General features: G+C 36.2%; 1 protein-coding gene across 2 annotated transcripts; it reads left to right on the forward strand.

Annotated features, from left to right (window-relative positions):
• Positions 1 to 909: 909 nt before the first annotated feature.
• Positions 910 to 23,733, forward strand: LOC126688926 (uncharacterized). 2 transcript variants are annotated; one of them, XM_050383863.1, is made up of 25 exons: positions 910 to 1,261; positions 1,442 to 1,550; positions 2,925 to 3,285; positions 3,516 to 3,670; positions 4,006 to 4,245; positions 6,043 to 6,152; positions 6,295 to 6,372; positions 6,475 to 6,581; positions 9,233 to 9,327; positions 9,411 to 9,526; positions 9,716 to 9,819; positions 9,900 to 9,977; positions 10,185 to 10,263; positions 10,540 to 10,708; positions 12,140 to 12,210; positions 13,907 to 13,987; positions 14,069 to 14,139; positions 18,508 to 18,604; positions 18,779 to 18,838; positions 19,611 to 19,665; positions 19,762 to 20,159; positions 20,246 to 22,096; positions 22,294 to 22,872; positions 22,949 to 23,007; positions 23,206 to 23,733. In XM_050383863.1, the coding sequence occupies exons 2-25, from the start codon at positions 1,535 to 1,537 to the stop codon at positions 23,399 to 23,401; spliced, it is 5,226 nt and encodes a 1,741-aa protein (XP_050239820.1). In that variant the 5' UTR covers positions 910 to 1,261; positions 1,442 to 1,534; the 3' UTR covers positions 23,402 to 23,733. The 2 variants fall into 2 exon arrangements, with proteins under 2 accessions (XP_050239820.1, XP_050239821.1); XM_050383864.1 differs by having other exon boundaries at positions 2,934 to 3,285.
• Positions 23,734 to 24,002: the final 269 nt, after the last annotated feature.

The following is a 24,002-nucleotide window of genomic DNA, read 5'->3' on the forward strand; positions in this document are numbered from 1 at the left end:
TGATTGTACAAGTGGAGGGCTGTGATGCACTTCAAGTATCTATATAAGAAAATGTAACTACTCTAGACTGGGGGGACGGAGAAATTTAGAGAAAAATATACTTGGTGTAACCACAAACTTTGTAACCAAGACTTGGATATTATATGAACCAATGATATCCTCAGACTAACCTGAGGAAGAACAAATTCAAAAATTTCTTTCTTTCTTTCTAGAAACCTTTCGTAATCCAACTAGGTTAAAATGAAACCAACAAAGCTTGAAAAAGTTGACATTGATAATCCATCTCTATAAATTAACTGTATTGGGTTGCCACACATTAATTTTCCATCCAATCTATGTTAGTAGTTGATTTCGGTTTCCCTACACTTCTAAATAATAAGTTTAACAATAAAACAAAATCGACAATTTTTTTTTTTCATAATAAAAAATTATGATTAGTGATGTAAATGAAAGTTCTATATAAAAATGATTTACGCAAATCAAAATCTATCATAGTATTAATTATTAGCAAAAAAAAAAACTATCATTAATTTATTATTTGAAAAAAAAATTGTTGCTTTTCCATGTTGATATATTAAAATTAAAAAAATTTCTAAAAAGACTAAACAGAAAAATAATCAGAGATGGGGGACAAAACAAAGCAGGGGACAAATCCCTGAATGTGTATCCTATGATCCCATGAAAGTACACAAACAGTCAAACACACACACACACAACAAAAAAACGTACATTGTCAATTTGTCATTGGCACTGACTAACAAGCTGCAAAAGCAAAAACTGGATCACGAAAACGTCGTCGTTCTTATCGTGCCGTATACGCGCTCAACTCGCGTGCAACATCGCTATTTTTTTGGTTCTTAGATATATATATTTATATTTTACATATTTTTGTATATTTTTTCCTTCGTAAGCATATCTTCACAGGAAGAGTAAGCGTAAAAGGTTTAAAACGCTGCGTTTCGCTCAACCTCTCTCTATTTCTCTTCGTTCTCTCTGCCCCTCTCTCTCTCTCTCTCTCTCTCTCTCTGTGAGTGAAGTAGAAAATCCAAGAACAAAGCCTGACTCGCAGAGCTCCCTCCAAGAATCTAAAACAAAAAATTCTTAGTCTCAGCGCGTGTTCTCACTCGCTATTCCTTTTCCAAATTTTGATTTTTTTTTAATCTCTGAAACTCTACAGAGATCCCTATTCATTATCACTCAATCCACAGTACTCGAATACACAAACACAAAACGCTGTCGTTTCGTCCATCTCCATTGAAAGGTACTTGTTGCAACGAAACGTTTCTCAATTTTCTTGATTAATGCGTTTTTTTTAATGAATTATTCTTGAGATATTATCGTATAATGAATGCATGTATTGGATTTTATCTCAAATTTTAATTATTTATTTTCCATAATTTGAGTGCTTGAAAAGTTAGGGTTTCGTTTTGGTTTGTCACAGAGAATGCATTATGAATTCTGCGAGCTCAGGGTTTCGAAAGAGTAGGACAAAGCTTCTTCCTGTTTCTTTGGATTGCTTATTTAGTTCAATTGTATGGCACTTACAAAAGGTATATAAATTTGTATATTTCTGTTTATTTATTTTTGAAATTTTATAAATAGCACTAATTTGGTTCAATTGTATGGTTTTAATTTGAATTTTCTTGTTATAAAATTTATGTTTATTTTTTTTGATTTATGCTTAGGCTTGTTGATACATTTTTCGTCAAATTTATTTATTTTTATTGCTGTTGAGATTGCTTTGCATTTACATATTTGTTTATTTTAGGGCCTCTAACAATGAAGCTCGAGATAATTTTTTTAGTTTGTTAGGTATTAGGGTTTTAGGGTTTTTCTTTGGGGAGTTGGGGGAACAAGTAATAAAGACTGAGGATAAACTGCTTAGCTCATAGGGGTGAAAAGCATATGGATTACTCAGTAATTGATTCTGGCAGGCAGGGTCATTTGCTCATAGGAGTTTGATTAACAGTTAGGATTACAGGTAAATAATTACAAGCTACCCTTCCAATCATTGTACAACGTTTAAATAGAAAGCGCAAGAAAGAAGACTCGAGTTTAACCACGGATCTCTTTGCTCCTTCAAAAGTACGAATATTTCGTCCCCTCCAAATTATCAATGTGACACAATGAGTCACAGCCCAAACAAAACTATTCCTATGCCTCCCATATAGCCGTTTCAATCACTTATTAAAAAGGAAGAAGCCCTTTCTATCAAGATAAAACATAGACCTTCTTGTCACCCAATGCACCCCAAAAGCAGTAAAAACAAAAATCACAAACCATGAGCAGTGTGAGGTCCAGGAGAAATTATTGTGTGCACCAAGTGTACTAGGCCTTTCTTTCACATAAGGATGGACCTGGGACTCACAAGTGGGGCCAACCTAATATGGAATGAAGGTGTAGTACACTAGGTGCGTCAAATAATTTCAGGAGGCAAACCATGTTTGAGTTTGGAAAATGAGAGATTCAGTTTAGATTTTTCATTATTAATTGCAATTGATCTAGTGATCTTGTAAGTGGTTAGTTTAGCGACTTTAGCAAGTTGTGTTATTGGGAGGTGTCTTTAACGAATCATTCAGCATGCTCCCGTATGTTCAAGTTGAGAATTATACATTATCAAAATTGAATTTCCTTTGTCTGGCTAAGTGTAAAAAATATGATAGACGTTCACTACTTTTGTCTTTTTCAGACATTTGTCCATGAAGCCAGACTTTTCTTTTACCCTGAAGCGATTTAGCCAATTTAAAATTAATAAAAAAATGTCTGTGTGTTATTAAAAATAATATAATATAGTTCTAAAGGAGGTTAGAGAGAGAGAGAGAGAGAGAAGTTATGTGTTTTAGCTTTTGTATTGTATATGTTTTTGGATATATTATGTTTGCATTTGATGGTTGTTAAATGATTTCTTAATTAATTTTTTCTAGGTCTTGCAGGAAATATGGCCTTTAGGAAATATGTCCCTTCTGGTGATGCGCAGAAGGATTTGAAACCGTTGAGATTTTCCATTAAGGGGCATGAGAAGACTCAACTTGTGGATCCAAATACAAGTCATACTATGGAGCGTGATGTGGATATTGACCACAGAGAAATTTATTTTCTTATTATGCATTTTCTTTCAGCTGGGCCATGTCATAGAACTTACGGCCAGTTGTGGAATGAACTTCTCGAACATCAACTTTTACCTAGAAGATATCATGCTTGGTATTCAAGGAATGGGACACATAGTGGGGATGAAAATGATGATGGCATGTCCTTTCCATTAAATTACGCCATGTTGGTGGAGAGGTATGTAATATGTTAAAGGCTAATTGTTTTTATATTTCATCTTTAAGCGTAATAGTTAGTTGATAAGACTATTTGCAATATTCAGACTTCCTTGTATATCCTGTTCTTGTTTATGATGTGGGTTATGTTATAATTAGGGGCCAATTAAATATCAGATTACTTCTTTGTTTACTTTTTTTTTCCTTATAGTTTCCTTGATTAATTCCCTGTTATAATTGATACTTAATTAGGTATCCTCACATTGAAAAGGATCACTTGGTAAAGCTTTTGAAGCAGCTGTTGCTAAGTGCACCTTCTCCATCACGTGGCATATGTGGTAAAAATGCTCCAAATGCAGCTGATGTGCCTACTCTTCTTGGGAGGAATTCATTTTCACTATTAAGCTGTAGGTGTTTTCACTTTTTACTGCAGTTTATAAATTAGTGTGTCATACATGCAAAGCTTGAAGTTGGGATTTTCTTAATTGATTGACGAGAAATATTTATGTATATCATGCTTAAATCTTAAGTTTCCATACTGTTTTAATCTAAATTATTCATTCACTGGTGTATGGAAGTTTTGGCTGTTCTATTCCTCCTCCTTTACAAGAAGTACTTCTGCCTCATTTGGTTTAATAAAATTTGTTACTTATCAAAAAAGCACTGCTATATTTGCACCCACTTTGCTGGTAAAGGTAGTTTTTCCACTTATTTATAATTATGAGCTTCCTATCCTTTTCAGATGATAGGGACAAAGGAAACAATGAAGTCAAGAGGCCCCCTGCTTACATGCGATGGCCTCATATGAGAGCCGATCAAGTTCGTGGGCTAAGTTTGAGGGAAATTGGGGGTGGTTTTGCAAGACATTGCCGTGCCCCTTCGATTCGTGCAGCAAGTTATGCCATTGCAAAACCGTCTACCATGGTACAGAAGATGCAAAATACCAAGAGACTAAGGGGACACAGGAATGCTGTATATTGTGGTATGCCTTTTACTCTTAGACCTGTATTTTAAATTCTAGATCCATGTGGAAGATGATCCCTTGCATGTTATGGACTGATAATTAACAAACAGCATATAGTGAAGTCAAATTTGGTATTGAGTTGCTTTTGCCTTTTAGTCCAAAGGTTAGCATTAGACTTATTTTTTCTAAGTTTACTATTGTTGCTGCTGCTGGTGCTATGTCTTTTAAAAGAAAAAAAATGCAAAAAAACCTCTTGAACTTTGGGAAAATATTAAACTGATCCTTTGATCTTTTAATTTTGAAATTAGAAGCCCCTGTGTGATGTCCTAATTTGATTGTTTGTTTGTTGTGTGGGTGTGTGATGAGTCCCACATGGGGCATATACTGAGTTGAATCGGGTTTTATTTACAATTACAAGGAGCCTAAATTGTAACTAGTCCTTTTGAGGTATAGCGTAGTTGTGACTAGCGCTTTTCCTTGGATCGTTACACCCAAAACTTTGAAAAAATGTTTTTATTCAATAAAAATTCATTTTATAATATATTTTATTTAAAAAAAAGTCCTTATAATCTAAAATTTAACAAAAAATACTAATTTTTAAAATTCTTTAAAAATTTTCCTCATCATCCTTCTCCGTCTTCTTCTCCTCTTGCTCTCTCTCATTCTCTCTCTCTCTCTCTCTCCACCATATACATGTAAAGACCCTTGACCATACTATATCCGAGATGCAAACAATTGATGGAGGAAAGTAGCTCATATCTCCTCTTTTGATTAAGAGTACTTTGACCAATCTTCCAACTTATTTTCTCTCTTTTTCCTATCCCGGTGGAGGTTGAAAACTGTATTGAACAACTTCAATGAAACTTTCTTTGGAGTGGTATGGGGGATGATAAAGAAAAAAAGGCTCACCTGGTGAAATGGGCTATAGTTTGTGCTCCTTGCCATTCTGGAGCTTGGCTATTAGGCTACAACCTTGACTCCTTGACCCTAAACTGCCACAACAATTAAATTTTGCATGCCATTTCTGCTCAAGTTAGACATAAGCTTCTAGAAACTTTTATGGAGTTTATTTGAGACTTTATAATTGGAGCACATTGGGAATGCATAAGCAGACTTGATTTTGACTGTTTTGGTATGTGGATATCTGAATTAAAACTTTCATCCTAATTTTTTTACCGACACAATCTTCTTCACAAGTATGTGCTCTCTCATTTGTTATGCTTTCAACCAGCCAAATTATATCTGTTTGTGGAACTCATGCTTCCTTGTGTTCTTTGTCAAAGCTTTATTATATGAGAGAAATAACACTTCAATGGAGGATATCCACACTAAGTATAAATCCTTAAACTTTACTGTAGTTATTGTCTTTTTTCTTTTTTTAGTTCATAAAAACAGGTTTGCTCCTAATTAAAACCATGTGGCTTGTTTCTTATGACTTTAAAGTTCATGCTTAACTAATTTTATATTTTTCTCCTACTCCAGTGTGGTGAAACTTGAAACTTGAAACTGGAAACTGGATTCTTGATTTCCCAAAAATATTAACTCCATAATGTTAAACGTGGTGTCATACCTTCCATCTTGTGAAGGAATATTAATCTAAATGCCCTCATACTATTAAAGGAGTATATGTAAATCAAGTTACTTGGGCATTGGCTTATTTTTACTTTCTGTTCAATTGTCACTGTCTATATATAGTTTGGCCACTCTCTCTCTCTCTCTCTCTCTCTCTCTCTATTAAAAAGTAATAATGGAAGAATAAATTCCTTTAAATGTTAAAGTTTTAGTGATGGTTTTACCTTCATGTATATCCTGTAGCAATGTTTGATCGCTCTGGGAGATATGTTGTTACTGGTTCAGATGATCGTCTTGTTAAAATCTGGTCAATGGAAACTGCATATTGTTTGGCCAGTTGCCGTGGACATGAAGTAAGTCTGGATGGTCTATAGGACACTCCTTTGCATCATTTGATCATTTGTTACACTTAGAACCAAAAGAGAAAGAACAAAGGAGAGATTTTTCTTTTTGTTATATCTTGTTATATTTAATATCTTATTTTTTGCTCATAAGGGTGATATCACTGATTTGGCTGTGAGTTCCAACAATGCTTTGGTGGCATCGTCTTCAAATGACTGTAGCATTCGAGTGGTAAGATATGTTTGTTAATATATGCACTTTTCCCTATTGTTTCCCACCCTGTGTTTGGATACTTGATGATTATTTGACTCTTTTATTTCCTGCTTTTGATAGTGGCGTTTGCCTGATGGGTTCCCAATCTCAGTCCTGAAGGGGCATACTGGAGCTGTTACTGCTATTGCATTTAGCCCCAAACCTAACTCTATTTACAACCTTCTATCGTAAGGCTGGTCCTTTCTGTTTTTAAATACTTATGTATGTATGTGTGGCGTTGTTGATTTGCTGTAAAAAAATTGATGTTCTGTTTGACCTTGTAGATTTGTGGTATATTCTTTTTGATTTAAAGTTTAATTATTAATTGCTTTGAATTATTCTTTTTGGTTTTTACAAATTTGATTATTTACTGTTCTTAAGATCCATACCCAGTAAGGGGCATGCCCACTGAAGGAGCAAAAATTACTTGACCTAATCTGCTAGCATGGTTTTGGATGATTTCTTGGATGTTGTTCCTGCATCACTCACCCCGTAGCATGGTAGTTACACTGCATAATATTACAGTTGTTGCTATTGATTGCTAGAAGCTGATTGCCGAGAGCTTTATAGCTCAGCAGCATTGATTGATCTTCTTTACAAGAACAACCATGCTTCAAATCCCCCATTCCCCTCTTGTTGTAACAGTATATAAAACGACAAAGACTTAGTTCCAATTTTTTTGGGGTTAGCTATGGATGCTCAACAGATCAATTAGGATCAGTCACATATATGCTTTTTCTCCATTCTATTCTATGTGAAGCCATACTCTTTATTACTTCCTTAATTAACAAATCTTTGTTGCTACTACTATTAATGTTATTTTTGGTCACTCTTTCTTACTGGTGCATTAAATATTAATTGCTTTCATCTGAACATGATCAAACCATCTTAAGTGACTCCCTTATCTTTCATCTATCTTTAAACTGTTTTCCTCATTCTTTCCGTGTATTACTATTTATCCATCTTAACATTCTCATTTTAGCTACACATTCTATGAATATGTTTCTTTTTTAACAGCCCAACATTTAGTACCATTGGACGTAGTTGTTTCTGAAACAGTGTTATAAAACTTTCCCATATTGGGACTTAATGGCTAATATAGAATTCCCAAAAGTGGTTCTCAAGCTCTTTTAAAGTACATGATGAATGTGAATATCCTATCTAATCAAGGTTGGTCACATTTATTCTTTTCGGCTATCCGATCTTATCCAAAATTGTGTTCTCTGTCACTTTGACATTTTTTTTACCACTTCTACTAATGTTATTTTAGGTCTTTCTTTATCTATTTTGTTCCCTAGACTTGAACAACCCACTCTCTCATTGATGTATTAATCACTCCTTAAAACATGACCAAACCATCGCAAGCAATTCTCTCTATTCTCAAGTGGATCTTTGGCAGCCTATCTTTTTTTTAAAAAAAATTTCACCCAAAAAAAGGCTATTGTCCAGGGAAATGGGAATGTCTTGGGCTGCTAAGCGCTAGTGCTTGGGTTTAATTCTTGAGAGTGGCCATTTTACATATTAAAATGCGTAGGACAAGAGAGGCTTCGGTCTTTTAGGTTATGAGCTACGCTAATGAGAAAGTTACTTGGGACATTCAGTTTCGTCGCTTAGTGAATGACCAAGAGTCGCTTTCTTTGGATTCGTTTTTGGTCCTAATTTATTCCACAAAGGTCCGGGGTGTTGGTGCTGACAAACTTTGTTGGAAGCCAGCCTACAGTCAAGGTTTTAAGGTGAGTGGGTATTACCATTCTCTATCCCCATCTATTGTCATTCCCTTCCCTTGGAAAATGGTGTGGCAATCGAAGGTTCCTCCTTGGGTTGCTTTTTTCTCTTGGACTACGGCTTTAGGCAAGATTCTAACTATTGATAATCTTCGGAAGAGGCACTTTGTTGTTCTTGAGTGGTGTTATATGTGCAAAGGGTGTGGGGAATCTGTAGATCATCTCCTCCTTCACTGTCCTATTGCATCTGAGATATGGAGTATGATCTTTTGTTTGTTTGGTATTTGTTGGGTGATGCCGCAAAGGGTAGCAGATTTGTTGGATTGCTGGTCTTGCAATTTCAGGCAGCATCGTAATATAGTTGTTTGGAGGATTGTGCCGCACTGTTTGATGTGGTGTATCTAGTAGGAACGGAATTCGAGAAGATTTGAGGATCGTGAACGGTCCATTCTTGAGTTTAAGTCTTTTTTCTTTTCTACCCTTCTCGAATGGTGTTTGGTTTTACCTTCTTTTTCTTGTATTTCCCTTTCTGGGTTGCTTGAGCATTGTACTTTGATTTCTTGATGTCTTTGCCTTTTTAGTACATTTCCTATGTACGGGGCTGTGTTTTTTCAATATAAAAAACATATTAAGATGCTGAAGGTTAGGACTGTATCCAATTCTTCTCTCCCAGGACTGTGGGTCTGACATTGGGTAATGACTCCTTTTTAAGTTTTTATAGGATAGCATCTGAAATCACTGTTTGGTTCAAACTCATTATATCTGTTTGTTAAATTTTAGTATTTTAAACTGATGCATTCAGTTTCTACATTAGTTGAAGTGATTAATGACCCTTCATCTGCCGTAATGAAATTTCATTTTTCTTCATTTCTAGGGGATATAGTCCTATTCTTTTTTGTACTTAGTGAAGTTTTGAAGTCTTGTTTTATTATGTTTTTATAGTATCTGCTACCATCAAGCAATCTCTCTCCCCTTTATTTTTATTTTTTTTAAAACAATGAATTCCTTTGGCTATGGGATTTGTTTGCTGTGGAGGAGAAAATTCCTTTACACATTCTTCTGTCAATTGATTTATTTTAAACGTAATTTACTTTGTGTATCCTTGTCCTCTGCAGGTCATCTGATGATGGAACATGTAGGATATGGGATGCTAGGTATTCCCAGTTCAGTCCAAGGATATATGTTCCAAGGCCTTCAGATTCTCTAGCTGGTTAGTTTGCCTTTTCTAAGTGTCCTTATGATTGATGTCTGCTTCATTGGTGTAAAAAGTTTGAAATAACTAATTGGCCGCAGGAAAGAACAATGGTCCATCCTCAAGTAGTGTTCCACAGAGCCATCAAATTTTTTGTTGTGCATTTAATGCTAATGGAACTGTCTTTGTTACCGGTAGCTCTGACACTCTTGCCAGGGTATGTTAAACATATTCGCTCTTGTTTATCTTGTAAATGTCTTCTGCGTATACTTTATATTGCTTCAACTTTCTACAAAAGCAAATGTAAATGTTTTGCACAATCTTTAGTTCTTTACTGCATTAGTATTCAGAGTGAAGTGTAGCTATAGATGTAAGGTTTTTTATATTAAGAACTACATGCTTGCAGGTGTGGAATGCTTGTAAACCAAATGCAGAAGACTCGGACCAACCAAATCATGAGATAGATGTGTTATCTGGCCATGAGAATGATGTCAATTATGTGCAATTTAGGTTAGATTGGCATGGTACATTGCCAATTATCTTTAATAAACTTTTGCATGCTGATATATATGTTACTCCATATTTTGCAGTGGATGTGCTGTAGCATCTAAATTTACTATGTCTGACACCTCAAAGGAAGAGAATATTCCAAAATTTAGGAATTCCTGGTATGTTTCTTTGTTTCTCTGCCAGTACTCTATCTTTAGGGGTTGGGAGTGGGGAGTTAAAATTGAATGTTATATGGTCTATCCTTCTTTTTAATGCGGGTTCTCCCTTCAGCTTCCTATTTTAATATTGCATTATAGGTTAAATATTATTGCTTTGGTTTGATATAAGCTATATAAGAAATATTTGCATTGTTTGTATGTTTGCAGGTTCACTCACGACAACATAGTTACCTGTTCTCGTGATGGCAGTGCAATTATTTGGATTCCCAGATCACGTAGATCACATGTAAGCTCTCATCAATGAAGACTTAGACTTTCTTGTTCTTGCGGCCCTCCCCGACCCCCTCCCTTCTAAAATCTATTGTTGTGAGACAATGAGTGACATAATTGCTGATAATCAATTACTTATCCTAATAGCTTAAAGTATTAGGAAATTGGGAATTTAATGATTTAACCATTATTCTAACAAGTCCCTACCAAACTGTGAAGTTAAATTTGATGATTTGACTGTTTGATATGTGATTTTTAGATAAAAATTTGTGCTTCTATTATCTTGTTTCAGGGGAAATCTGGCCGTTGGACAAGAGCTTATCATCTCAAAGTTCCACCTCCACCAATGCCTCCTCAACCTCCACGAGGGGGTCCTCGTCAGAGAATGCTTCCAACTCCTCGTGGTGTTAATATGATTGTTTGGAGCTTAGACAATCGCTTTGTCCTTGCTGCTATCATGGGTAACTTGCTTGTTGCTGTTATTTAATTTAATTCTCTTAATGTTTTGGTATGTGTTGCTGACACTTCCTTGAATGGTTGATTATAATTAATCAACTGAAAATGAATCCATTGAGTATAGATTCCCCAAGTGGTTTGTGTGAGATAGTTCTAGAGAAAAGTGCATTATCATGTTAATTGTGATGTCTTCGCTTTCTAGGCTGCTTGTGCTTTGGAGTTAGAAGCACTAACACTTCATTTGGGGTGCCGTACCCGTGTCGTAACAATGTCCTATTTGCCATATCATGTTATAGTTTTTCAAAAATTGCTCGTGTCATTGTATTTTACCCGTACCCATGTCCATGCATCCTAGGTTCCAATTAGCACTTGCTCTCTGAGAAAATGGGGATTTGATGGTCACCATTGGGTCTCTTCTTCTTCTACTACCCTATTTCTCACTTTTTTATTGGTAAGTTGTACATGCACCCAATGGATCTTGAACCCATGATCTCACCCTCCATCTAGAACTTTTAAGGGGAGAACATGTGAGTTGAGCTAGAGCTCATTGGTCCCATTCCTCAAATTCTAGAGCATTCCCCATTTTATTTTTCAAACACGAGAATGTTCCTTTTGTTTGGATTGGTCATTATTGGTTTAATTGTGGACTCCTCTTGAACAACAGAGCATTCCTTGCCCTCAAATTTATTATAGTCGTTGGGGACTAGTCTCACTTTAAGTGTTCTAGGATTTAGTTTACAATGTGGCACTCTTTTATAAAATTTCTCTAATTTTATGAACAATATCATTCAATGGGTTAGCAGGTTTATTTGCTTGATCTGTAAAGGGATGGATATGACAGTTTGAAGACTAGTAAATTATGAGTTCAGCATAATGGGTGGCATTTAGCATGCCACAGTAATGGACCTTCTATGTAGTTTCAGAAGGGTGAGTCCAGTTCATGGCTGTGCCCTGTGAGTTCAAACTTTGAGGATTAGGATCTTGGGTGATTAGTCATCTCAATTATCTGATCCTCGTGGTATTGAAGGAGTCAAATGGTGGGTGATAGATACCCGATGGTGTGGTACCATTCTTTGTTTGATTTTCTAATAATAAACGTGGGGACTGATGGGACAGTCTGAAGTAAATAGAAGCCACCATTTTCATTTAAGGTTCTTTGCTATATTCAATTGTAATTGTTGTTCTGTTTTTTTCCCCCATCTTGCATGCAGCTTGAATAAAGCATTACTTCATACGTTTATATATTTAATTTTTAGTCTGTTCATGTGCACTTCTGCACGTGTAATATGAAAATCTCAAGAATTTATGTTTGAATACCTCTAATAACTAGGAGTAAGCAGCAGTATGGTCTCTTGTTTTTACTTGTTTGGTGGAGATATAAGCTGTGATTTTTAACCATAGGATTTTTTTTTTTTTTTTTTTTGGTTGTTATGCAGATTGCAGAATATGTGTTTGGAATGCTGCTGATGGTAGCTTAGTACATTCTTTGACAGGTCATACTGAATCTGTAAGTGGTTTAATCTTTTGGTAATGGAATTTTTTCCCTGATTCTTATTGTTTTATCTTGCTTTCAGAAGGAAAGGAACTGATTCTGCTGTTTATTATTTTTTTTTTAACCTATCCGCAAGTCAGGATGACTTATGTGTTGAGTACTCTAATCATTTTCGTGATCTCACTTTTTTTGATAGATGGAAAAAAGTGCCCCATGTGCTACTTTTTTTTGCCCTAGTTTTTAACGGTCACAGATGTTATTAAGTTCCCCTTTTGCCCAGTGCTTGTTAATGTTATAGCTTCTTGTCAACATTGGTATTTACTTGGCAATAACAATGCTTTTAGCTTTTTCTCCTGGTAAATCCTTTCAAATCCTTAAAACCAGCTTTCCCTCCCATGTTATTAGATCACTATATTGCCCCCACCCGGGGTGCCTCAGCAGTAAGGGAGAGTGCCTGGAGTAACTATAAATCCAGAAGTCTCTAGTTTGACTCCTAGCTGAGGAATTTTGCGATTTATCCGATGCCTGCTCAGTGGGGGTGTATGGGTATTCAGGGGTGGTCCCACTGGTCCATACCTTGAGGGGTTTCCTTGTCATAAAAAAAAAATGTTATTAGACAAATGCTAATAATAACAGGGTATAAAGAGGAAGTAGGACTTCTCTTAACCTTTATTGCCAGTGAGTGACTCAACTTTGTAATTTGCATATTGTTTCTGGTAACCAGTCTCTTATGCTGGTCCTTAAACTTATGCAAATGTTGTCTGCACTGTTGGGAAAAGTGCGCTTAAGCAAAGTGCCTGTAGCTCAGAGCTTATGTGCCTCTCGCTTTTAGCAACATGATTTGTCTGCCCAACATCCTGTTATTGTCTTTTTTCTCTCTTATGGAATGTCCTATTGTTGAATCAGTTCTGTGTCACGACTTTGGAAGCATTTGTCTGTCCAAGCCTTGTAGCCTGTTTGTGAGGTTACATTAAATTCACACTTGGCTTGCACCATGCAAGCCTTGCTATTTGTGAAAGGATTTTTAAAACATTTTATAACTTTAATAGAACATAATTAATTGATTAAATTCTTCAACACCCATAAACTTAGGTTTTTGGGGGAAAATGGTAATTTATTATGGTACCAGGGTGTAGGTTTATGTGTTCAAATTGTATTTCATCTCCCCCAATGAAGTTCCTAGTCCACATGTTAGGTCCCATCATTGAAGGGCTCAGCATGCAGATGGCCCACGTATGAGGGGTCACATGTGAGGGGAAATGTTTAGAAAGATACACTTGTTCTCACCTATCAAAAAAGAAAAAAAAATAAAGACACCTGTTCTCTCTAAAGTTTAGAGGTACTAGCTAATTGGTATCAAAGCCAAATTACAATGACATGAATGCCTAGCCCAATGAGGAGCCACGTGCTCACATGGATGGTCAACGTATGAGAGGCCAATTTGAGTGGTATAGTTAAAATTAATTAATGATTATATTTCTGAGCATCCATTAGCATAGGCTTTGGAGGGCCTTTTGTAATCCAATAATCTTTCAAAACCAACAAGCTTCCAGTTACCTGCAGTTTTTGGTTACCACTTACCATCATCTCTTGATGGCTTATGCTGCTGCTTTTTCTTTTTAAGTACGCGTATTAAGATGGTTTCTCTGTTATTTATGAAACATACCATATGATGCAGAGATATTCTGACTACCAACTTGTCTTTTTATAGACATATGTTCTGGATGTTCATCCTTTCAACCCACGGATAGCTATGAGCGCTGGTTACGATGGAAAAACCATAGTGTGGGATGTGAGTTTCTAGTTTCTTTAATCACCTTGAAGTTTCTTATGATTTTCTATGTTTCTGAGCACTCATATTTTGTGATTTTAGATATGGGAAGGTACACCTATCCGGATATATGATACTTCACGTTTCAAGCTGGTAGATGGGAAGTTTTCACCGTAAGTGAATAATAAATGTGTACTAGAAGTATAAATTATTCATGTAATTGAAATTTCAGTTTAGTTTTGCACTTGTTAAAATCAAATTTGAAAGGTACTTTGGAATAGACTCGGAAAAGGCTATTTGGATGGCTTGTTTCCATAACTCAATTCTTTGTTTCCATAACTCATAATTCAAAAATGGTAGGACCCATAGCTTAATATCCGTTTGGCTGCACGATAACTCTGTTTCCATAACTCTGTTTCCATCACTCAATTCTCTGATTTTTGAGTTGAGTTATGGAAACTGAAAACAGCTTCTCCTCCTGGGTGGTTTTTTTTTTTTTTTTTTTTTTCCTTTCTTCTTTCACTCGGTTCAGTCTTCTCCTCCCAGGTTTTTTTTTTTTTTTTTTTCCTTATTTCACTGGGTTCAGTCTTCTCCTGGTTTTTTTTTTTTTTTTTCCTTTCTTCTTTCACTGGGTTCGGTCTTCTCCTGGGTTTCTTTTTCTTTTTTCTTTTTTTTTTTTCTTTCTTCTTTCACTGGGTTTGGTCTTCTCCTGGGTTTTTTTTTTTTTTTTTTTTTCCCTTTCTTCTTTCACTGGGTTCTGGTTTTTGGGTATTGGGGAAAAAAAAAAACTGCACTGAGTGACAAGTATGAGGCCCACAAATAGTGTGAAAAATATTGAGTGATGGTGCCAAGCGGGTGTGAAAAATTAAGTGATGAGTGATGAGTGATGGAAATTGAGTGATGAAATTTTACATCCAAACAGCCTCTAAGGTACTTCGGAATAGACTTAGAACTAAGGTACTTTGGAGAATGATCTCTCATTGCCTTATTTGGGTCATTTGGAGGGAAAGGAATACACGTATGATTGAAGGTGAAGGGATAGAGAGATCGATTCATGAGTTGAAGCTTCTATTATTTCAGACCTTGTGTGATTGGGCAAATGCTTCGGCTGTTTTTTCTTTCATTTCTTTACCCGATATGCTTGATTTTTGTACTTTCATTGTACTTTGTTTTTCTTTGTCGCTTCTAGCACACTGCCTGTGCTTTTTTTCCCTTATATTTTCTTACATATTTTTTCAAATTTGAAAGGAAGTATTTTATTTTCTGTTTGTGCTTCCCTTTATGTTTTACTTTCTTGAATGTCATTAAAATTGCTCCTAACTTTTGTACTGTTATCTGACTAGACGTTTCTTAATTAATGTGGTCGAAGTCTTTACTCTGGATGTAGAGATCCCCGTTGCCATTTATGATTTTGGCATACAAATGTTGATTCTCTTCTGCTTTTGGGACTTTTTATCAGTTGGCAATTCTTTCTAATGCTTTAACACCCTACTTCCACACACCCCTTTTAGTGAAGGTTTCTGCTAAGCAAGGGTATTCGTAAGATTTCCTATAGCGGTTTCAAATTTTAAACCTGTTATTTAGGCTAACTTTCAGTACTTTTATTTGTTTAGAACAATACTGTCCATACTTTGTCTCTGTATAATGGCAGTTGTAAATGATATTCAATCTAGAAATTTTTTACTATAGTATTATGCTAGTTTAAGCAATTTTAGCTTCAAATCTTCATGTTCACTTAGATGAACTTTTAACTAAGACTTGGCTGATGTCATGGCTAATTTCTGAAACCTCTGTTCTAACTGAGGTAGCAAGTGTACAGACATGGGCCTAGCTATTGGTAAATGCCTATGAGATCCTGTCCTCAGAATTTTGATAATTATTGAACTATGGTGCACGTGTTTGGAAATGTGCCCTAAAGAAATTCTTAACTACCAATTAAAAGCATTCTTGCCTTTTAAGTTTGTTTTGTGAGCTCTCAAACTGTTTATATTTAAAGAGAATGGTTGCACATGGAAAGAGGCATGACAGATGATTACTTTAATTGGTAAAACAGCTATTGGCATTATAGTTAGTTTTCTTCAGGATTTACTTCTGTGGGAGCTTAGAGCATTCAGCTTATGGCTTGCTTGTCAGAGATCATGACATAGGAAAGGTCTGATATCTAACTAATCTAGGACATTACATTTTGTGTAGAATATTGCTGCCTAGAATTTGTTATGTTATGGACTAAAGTTGTGGATATATGAATTTTGGGGTTGCAGATCAAATAATGTAAAAGGTCCCATTGTGTTGTGAAATGGTTTTTCAGTAAAATACCTATGTGGGAATGCTAGGCTGGAGTTAATGGTACTGAAAGTGTGTGGGATTTGTGTGGCTATGGAGGATAAGGTGAATTGGTTTGGGGACTTACTAATAGTGGGTGTTTTAGTGTGCTTTCATTTTATGAGGCATTGAGAGGTGTTGCCTCCTTATTTTATGAGGCATCATTGGTACTCCCAAGATATTTGGAAATAGTTTTTGGAATGCAGTCCCTTCTTGTTAAATGTGAGCTTATGAATGCTGTCCCTTCGGGAATAGGGACTCAAAACTCAGTTTGTTCAGTCCTTATTTTTATTGGCTAATCTTTGGATGATAGTAGACCTAAGATGATTTATGATTACTTTGTAGTATGATCTAATGGATTCTTAGGGTATTGATCTAGTATAGTCCATTGGTTCCCTTTTTGTGTTTCCTTTTTGATGGTCGAGATATAAAGAGAGAGAGCTTTCGATATCTTGGATCAATAATTCATAAAGATATACAAATTTGAAGAGAATGTGACTCATGGGATAAAAGCAAGGTGGATGAAGTGGAGAAGCATATTAGGAGTATTGTGTGATCATAGATACCTATTAAGTAAAGGGAAAATTTTATAAGATTGCTATAAGACCAGTTATGCTATATGGTACCAAATGTTGGGCTGTTAAGAAGTAACATATTTATAAAATGAGTGTAGTTGAAATGAGAATGTTAAGATGAATAAGTGGAAATACATGGAAAGATAGGGTTCAAAATGAGGAAATCTGCTTAAAGATAGGGATAGTTCCTATTGATGAAAAGATGAGGGAGAGCTGTTTGAGGTGGTTTGGTCATGTTTAGAGGATAGCAATTAATGCACTGGTAAGAAATAAGTTGATCCAAGTTGAGGAACTAAAAAAAGGTAGAGGAGACCCAAATAACATTAGTAAAAGTTATTAAAAAGGACTTTTCAATTAAGGATGAACAGAGAATATGACTTTAGATAGAATAGAATAGAGGAAAAGAATACATGTGGCCAACCTAACTTATCTACTTAGGACCATAGCTGACCCCAAAAATTTGGGATCAAGGCTTGTTGTATTAAAAAAAAATGTTGCAAGAGTATATACATATGTATATATATAGTATTATTTGGTCTAAAGGAAGGCAAGACCACAATAAATGAGGTGTTGCTCTAGGAGATGTGATTGACAGAGGAATCTAGTGGAGTTGGAAGCGTAATGTAAGTGTAAGAATTCAACTGGTGAAACAGAGTATATGTATATGTATGTGTGTGTGTATTTTTTTACAATATTTCATTTCATGAGCTTCTTGTTGCACTTCTACCACATACTTGATACTACAAGCGAAAGAAAATGTAAAGACTACCATTAAAGCAGCCTAGTGGAGACTTGCAATATTCTCATGAATTATATCCCCTACCTTTATAGATATCAGGATAAATTGTTGCAATAGATGACTAATTCCTTTCCCTGATTGTTTTCGTGTCAAATCACTCATAATCTTTTGTGGTAGAAAGACGACATCTTCTAAATCACTAAAAAAAAAGATTCAGCAAAGAAAATAAGAAATATATTTTGGAAAGTGGTTAGTATTGATAGCTATGGCTGGTCTTAATCTTTTCTGTGATAGTATGTAACCATGTAAATCTTTTAAAATAACTTAAATTAAACTAAAGCCCTAATCCCAACTAAAGTGTAGTCAGGAAAACCAAACTAATGTATTTTTTTAACATAAGCTTTGACAAGATCTGTTTTGCATCATATCTATGGAATTCCTTGATTCAGGCCAAAGAAGCAATATCACTTGATTATTATCAAACTGATTGCAATCTTGGAAATATGTATTTTATAATTGTGTGTGATCCAATATTATGCATGGCCATAGATAGGGCAGAATGACAATAATTTTTCTTGCCAGCCCTTAGTAATTTGGTTAAGGGATTTCCTAATTGAGTTGATCTGTGCTTGCAACTCAAAAGAATTTGACCCAGAAAGAAGTTATTCGATTATTATTTCATATAGTAGGGTCCTTGATTGAAATGCATCCTGCTGTTACATTCTTCTTATGTAATAGACATTTTTATATTATATTCTACAATCCTTCTGAGATGCTAACTGTTGAAATATTTCTTTTCTAGAAATGTGTACCAATCTTAATATTGCTAGATTTGCAATTTTCTTTATTCTTGTAAATTCATTGTTGATTTTTTGTTTTAATGAAACTTTTCTCTATTTTGCCAGGGATGGGACATCAATTATACTTTCAGATGATGTTGGTCAACTGTATATATTAAACACTGGCCAAGGCGAGTCCCAAATGGATGCCAAATATGATCAGGTAGTAATGCATTTTGTTAAACAACCCCCCCCCCCCCCTCTCCTCCCACTCCAAAAAAAGGTGGAACCCTTCTGCAAAAAAAAAAAAAAAAAAAAAAAGAAGAAGAAGAAGAAGAAGAATATAAGGTTTTTGCATCTCTTTTTGATGCTTGTTTTGTGTGCTCTTGTATAACAGTTCTTCCTTGGTGATTATCGACCCCTTATTTATGATACGCTTGGAAATGCACTTGACCAGGTTAGTTGTTTATTGGCAACTTTGGCTGTTGGTGATTTTCCATATATGCAATTTTATCTGTACTTTCAAAGTTCTATTGCTTAGGAAAAAATGAAGTGCTAAAATTGTGATACACTTCTTTAGGAAATGACTTATCATTGGTTTATGGTTGGTCAGTTAGTGTATGTTGATTTTGTACAGTATTCCTACCACAATGAACTTCTTAAATCAAATGCAAATTTTGGTTCTACATGCGCACTTGAAAGAAATATTATGCGTATGTCGGTATGTGTGTGTTTGTGCATGTGTGGGGGAGAGAGAGAGAGAGAGAGAGAGAGAGCTAGGTTTATGTGACTAACAGAAAGAATTGGATAGATACTAGGCATATTGTGTCTGAGTGAGAGAGAGAAGGCCTTTTCATGGTTTGTGTTTGGAACCAGAACAACCTTTGATTATGTGGCATTCCTTTTTCTTTGGTAATCAGCCATGGATCCCCCTACTCCCACAGTTAGTTCTAAGGTATTATCTGTTTCTAATGCTGATGCTTGTAGGATACTTCATGATAGGTAACTTTCATACTTCATTATAAATTTTGAATAGGAATATGGATGTATAAACGGGACTTAGGACTCAGGATTGACACTTTAGTGTTCGCAACATCTTTTTTCTAGATGAGTGGATTAGGAAACCTTTTATAACTTACAGATATAGAGTTTTAAACACTTAAAGAGTTTGATACATCGTGTTCTTACTATCCCTTCTTAATTCTAAAGCATGACAACATTTGATTCAGGAAACTCAGCTTCCACCATACCGACGGAATATGGAAGATCTTCTTTGTGGCTCAGGTTCACTCAACTCTAAGCGCTGAATTTAACTTTTATTTTCTCTATGGAATTCTGTGACAATATCAGTATCTCAAGTACTTGTTATGTGGTTGCTAGACATGGTGCCATACCCAGAACCCTATCAGACTGCATACCAACAAAGACGTTTAGGAGCTCTGGGTAAAGAATGGCATCCTTCTTCATTGAGACTTGCTGTTGGACCTGATTTCAGTGTAGATCCAGACTACCAAATGCTTCCTTTGGCAGACTTGGATTTATCAATTGAACCACTGCCAGAGATTGTAGATGCCATGGATTGGGAACCAGAAAATGAAGTGCAAAGTGAAGATAATGATTCAGAATACAATGTTACCGAAGATTGTTTCCCCGGAGGGGAGCAAGGAAGTTTAAGTTCAATTTCCTCTGGTGATCCAGAGTGCAGTGCAGAAGACAGTGAGGATGAGGACTCAGTGGATGGCCTTCGTCGATCGAAGAGGAAAAAACAGAAGGCAGAAGTAAGTTTCCTTTTTTGGAAGACTGAAGTTCTAACTTAAGACTTTTGTTAGCATTTGCTTGAATTAATTTCTTCCCCCCTTTTCAGGTTGAGATCATGACTTCTTCTGGGAGGCGTGTTAAAAGGAGGAATCTGGATGAGTGTGATGGCAATCCACACAGATTTAATAGAACTAGGAAATCAAGAAATGGCCGAAAAGCTTCAAAGAGGAAATCCACATCAAAATCTTTGAGACCTCAAAGGGCTGCTGCACGCAATGCACTTAATTTGTTCTCAAAAATCACAGGAACATCTACAGATGGTGAAGACGAAGATGGCTCTGAAGATAATTTGTCAGAAAGTGAATCTTCGCTACACGATTCAATCATTGAGAGTGATAAATCTGATAGTTCTTTGCAAAACGAGCAAAGCAAATATTTAAAAGGAAAAGAAGTGTCCCTGGATGACTGTGAGGATCTTGTTGAACCTTGTGAATTACCTGAATCTCATTTCAATGATGGAAACAGGAAGAGATTGATTTTCAAATTGCCTATTCGGGATTCAAATAAGCTTGTGCTTCCAAGGAGCATATCACATAAAAGCAATTACCAGGCTGATCTGGTGGGATCATCATCTAAAGCTTCTCAGGAGGCCTTTGAAGAAAATGGGAGCCATACAAGCTCTCAGGATCAAGGGCACTTTTCTGGTGATGCAAACTGCAGTACTATAGAAAGAAAAGGGAGAGGGAGATTAGACAAGGTTGAAGATCATTTAGACCTGTCTGAATTTTACAGTAATGGCCAAATTAGATGGGGAGGGGTCAAGGCTCGTACATCCAAGCGTCTGAGATTTGGTGAAGCAGTGCCATCAGATGCATATGACAGATCTCATGTATGTCAGGTTGGTCAAGGTGAAAAAGAGAATAACGTCGATGGGAATATGAAAACTCAACAGGATAGTGTTATGATATCCCCCCCTACTATAGAAATCCAAAATTTTGGGGATAATATCGACAGGATGGCAGTAATGAATGGTAAAGTTATTGGTGATAGTACCTCTGAGGAATTTAAAGGTGAGTCACCAAAATCTGTTCATGTGGTTGCTCACGATACTACCATCTCCTCTTTGCCGTACAAAAATGGGACTGATCACCACCCTGAGCAAATTGAGAGAGGCACACCTAGCCCAACAAAGTTAAGGATAACGTCGAAAAGGATTTTAGAGGATCCTGAAAGTCCTTCCAAGCAGGAAATGAGATTTTTGGTAGAAAATCAGAACAATGGTTGGCATGAAAGCCCTTCAAACAAGGAACAGGATCCTGTTGCACCTGATGGTGAAGGAACCAGTGGAGTTAATGCAGATGATGAAGATGAATCGGACTCTCAGATTGATAAAATTTCGTTGTCCCTGGCACATGATTCACAGGAGTTGCATTTGAATTCAAACAAAAGGTATGCGGCTGTTTACAAGAGGTCAAAATCACACAGGAGTAGGGCTAATTTAGAAGTTGATAGTGGTGGCGTGGGGGAAAGCACTTCAAATGCTAGCAACAATAGTATAATTGCAGGACTGGACTCTCAAGAAGGCTTTATTAATGGGGCTCGTAGGACAAGGTCCACGAGACTGAAGGAATATACACATGATTCAGACAATGTCAGTGATGGTCTCAAGTCAGGGCCAGGAGATGAATCAGGGAATACATTTAGAAGTACCCATAATAATTCCACTCACAGCTGTCAAACCCCTACCGACAATTGGGGATCAACTGCAAGAATTACTGTTGGACTGAGGTCAACTAGAAACAGGAGGGCCAGTAATCATGTTCGTGACATAATTCCAGTAGATAGAAGGAAGTCACATCAATCAGCTAAAAAAAGATCATGGTTAATGTTGTCAACACATGAGGAGGGTTCCCGATATATTCCCCAGCAAGGGGATGAAGTTGTATATTTGAGACAGGTTAGTTGTTAAGCAATATATCACATGATTTATTGTTGCTGATATTTATCATTCTTCTTCTTGTCAACACACCACCACCCCCCCCCCCCCCCAAAAAAATCCCCCTCCCCCTTTTCCTTTTTTTTCTTGGGGGTTGGTGACTTGGTGCTTTAGGATCAGTAGTCTCAATTATTTACCTATAAACCTCTACTTTTCAGGGGCATCAAGAGTATATTGATTATTTTAATTCAAGAGAACCAGGCCCTTGGACATACATAAAGGGCATCATAAGAGCTGTGGAATTTTGTAAAGTTGAAGACCTCAAGTATTCCTCACTTGCAGGGTCTGGGGAGAGCTGCTGTAAAATGATACTTAAATTTGTAGATCCGGATTCCAATGTGTACCAACAATCTTTTAAATTGACTCTGCCTGAAGTGATGGGCTTCCCGGACTTTCTTGTTGAAAGGACTCGGTTTGATGCTGCTATGGCCAAAAAATGGACCTTCAGGGATAAGTGCAAAGTATGGTGGAGAAATGAAGTTGAAGGTGAAGAAGATGGTAGTTGGTGGGATGGTCGGATAACGTCCTCGCAGGCCAAATCAGTAGATTTTCCTGATAGTCCATGGGAGAGGTATACTATTCAGTACAAGACTGACCCCAGAGAAAAGCATAATCATAGTCCTTGGGAACTCTTTGATACTGATACTCAATGGGAGGAACCTCACATCGATAATGAGATCAGAAATAAGCTGCTGTCTGCTTTTGCCAAGTTAGAGCAGTCAGGCAACAAAGCCCAGGTATATAGGCAGAAAACTTCCTTTCATACTGATTTGCTATGGATTTCCTTGTCTTAATTTGTTGTGAACATTTCAGGATCGTTATGGAGTTCAAAAATTGAAAATTGTTTCAGACAAGTCACATTTTACAAACAGGTATATATTGTCCATCTTTGTGGAACTCGTTCTATATGTTCCTAATTGTATGGGGTGAAAATTTGTCCTATTTAATATAGGTCTCAGTGCATGCTGTTACATACACTTGTTGTGCTATACTGGTATCTAATGAAAACCTTCATTTCTCTCTTGTTAATGAATTTTGAAATGTAATGTTGACTCATGAAATTTTTGCAGGTTTCCTGTTGCGTTGTCTCTCGAAGTGATCCAGGCAAGATTAGAGAACAGCTACTATAGAAGTATGGAGGCATTGAAGCATGACGCCAAGGTCATGCTGTCAAATGCCGAATCATACTTTGCAAAGAATGTGGAAATGTTAGACAAGATAAAACGCCTTTCAGAATGGTTCACACGGACATTAGCCTCTTTGTAGCTCCTCGTAGAGAGTTCTATAGAGAAGTAAAGCCTGTAATGCGGTTGAAAGTGCGAATGGGATTTCTACCCCTTCTTTTTTTTTCTTTTTTTTTTTTTTTGTAGATATTACATTGATTTGTAAGTATTGAAAGGCTTTTTCATTTTATCTTTTAGGTCCAATTTTGGGAATTGGTTAGTCTTTTGGGAATTCTTTTTAGCGGGAGATAAATGTCAGGGCAATTAGCCAGTTGCCGTGGAATTTTTCCACCAGATCATTCATTCATGTATAGACAGACACTTGAGACCATCATTAATAACAACGAAGGCAAAGAAGAAATGTTAAACATTCTAGTCTGGTGCCTTTTTTCCTCTCTCTCTCTCTCTCTCTCTCTCTCTCTCTCTCTCGTCCATTTTAGAGTCTTGGTGGTGCATACCTCATACAAGTGGCCATGTTCTTCCCAAATCTTTAACTGTCATTTACCTCGCTTGATTCGAATTAGTACTTTGGTCTTCAGCCTTTGTTGGTTTATTTTGTTTCTTGGATTCAAACAATATTCATCTTCAATGCCACATACGATATTATCATTCAAAATCTCATTTTTCAATTTTCTTTCTATTAT

Source organism: Quercus robur, chromosome 6 (assembly GCF_932294415.1).
Source record: "Quercus robur chromosome 6, dhQueRobu3.1, whole genome shotgun sequence".
In the NCBI taxonomy this organism is placed as follows: Eukaryota; Viridiplantae; Streptophyta; class Magnoliopsida; order Fagales; family Fagaceae; genus Quercus; species Quercus robur.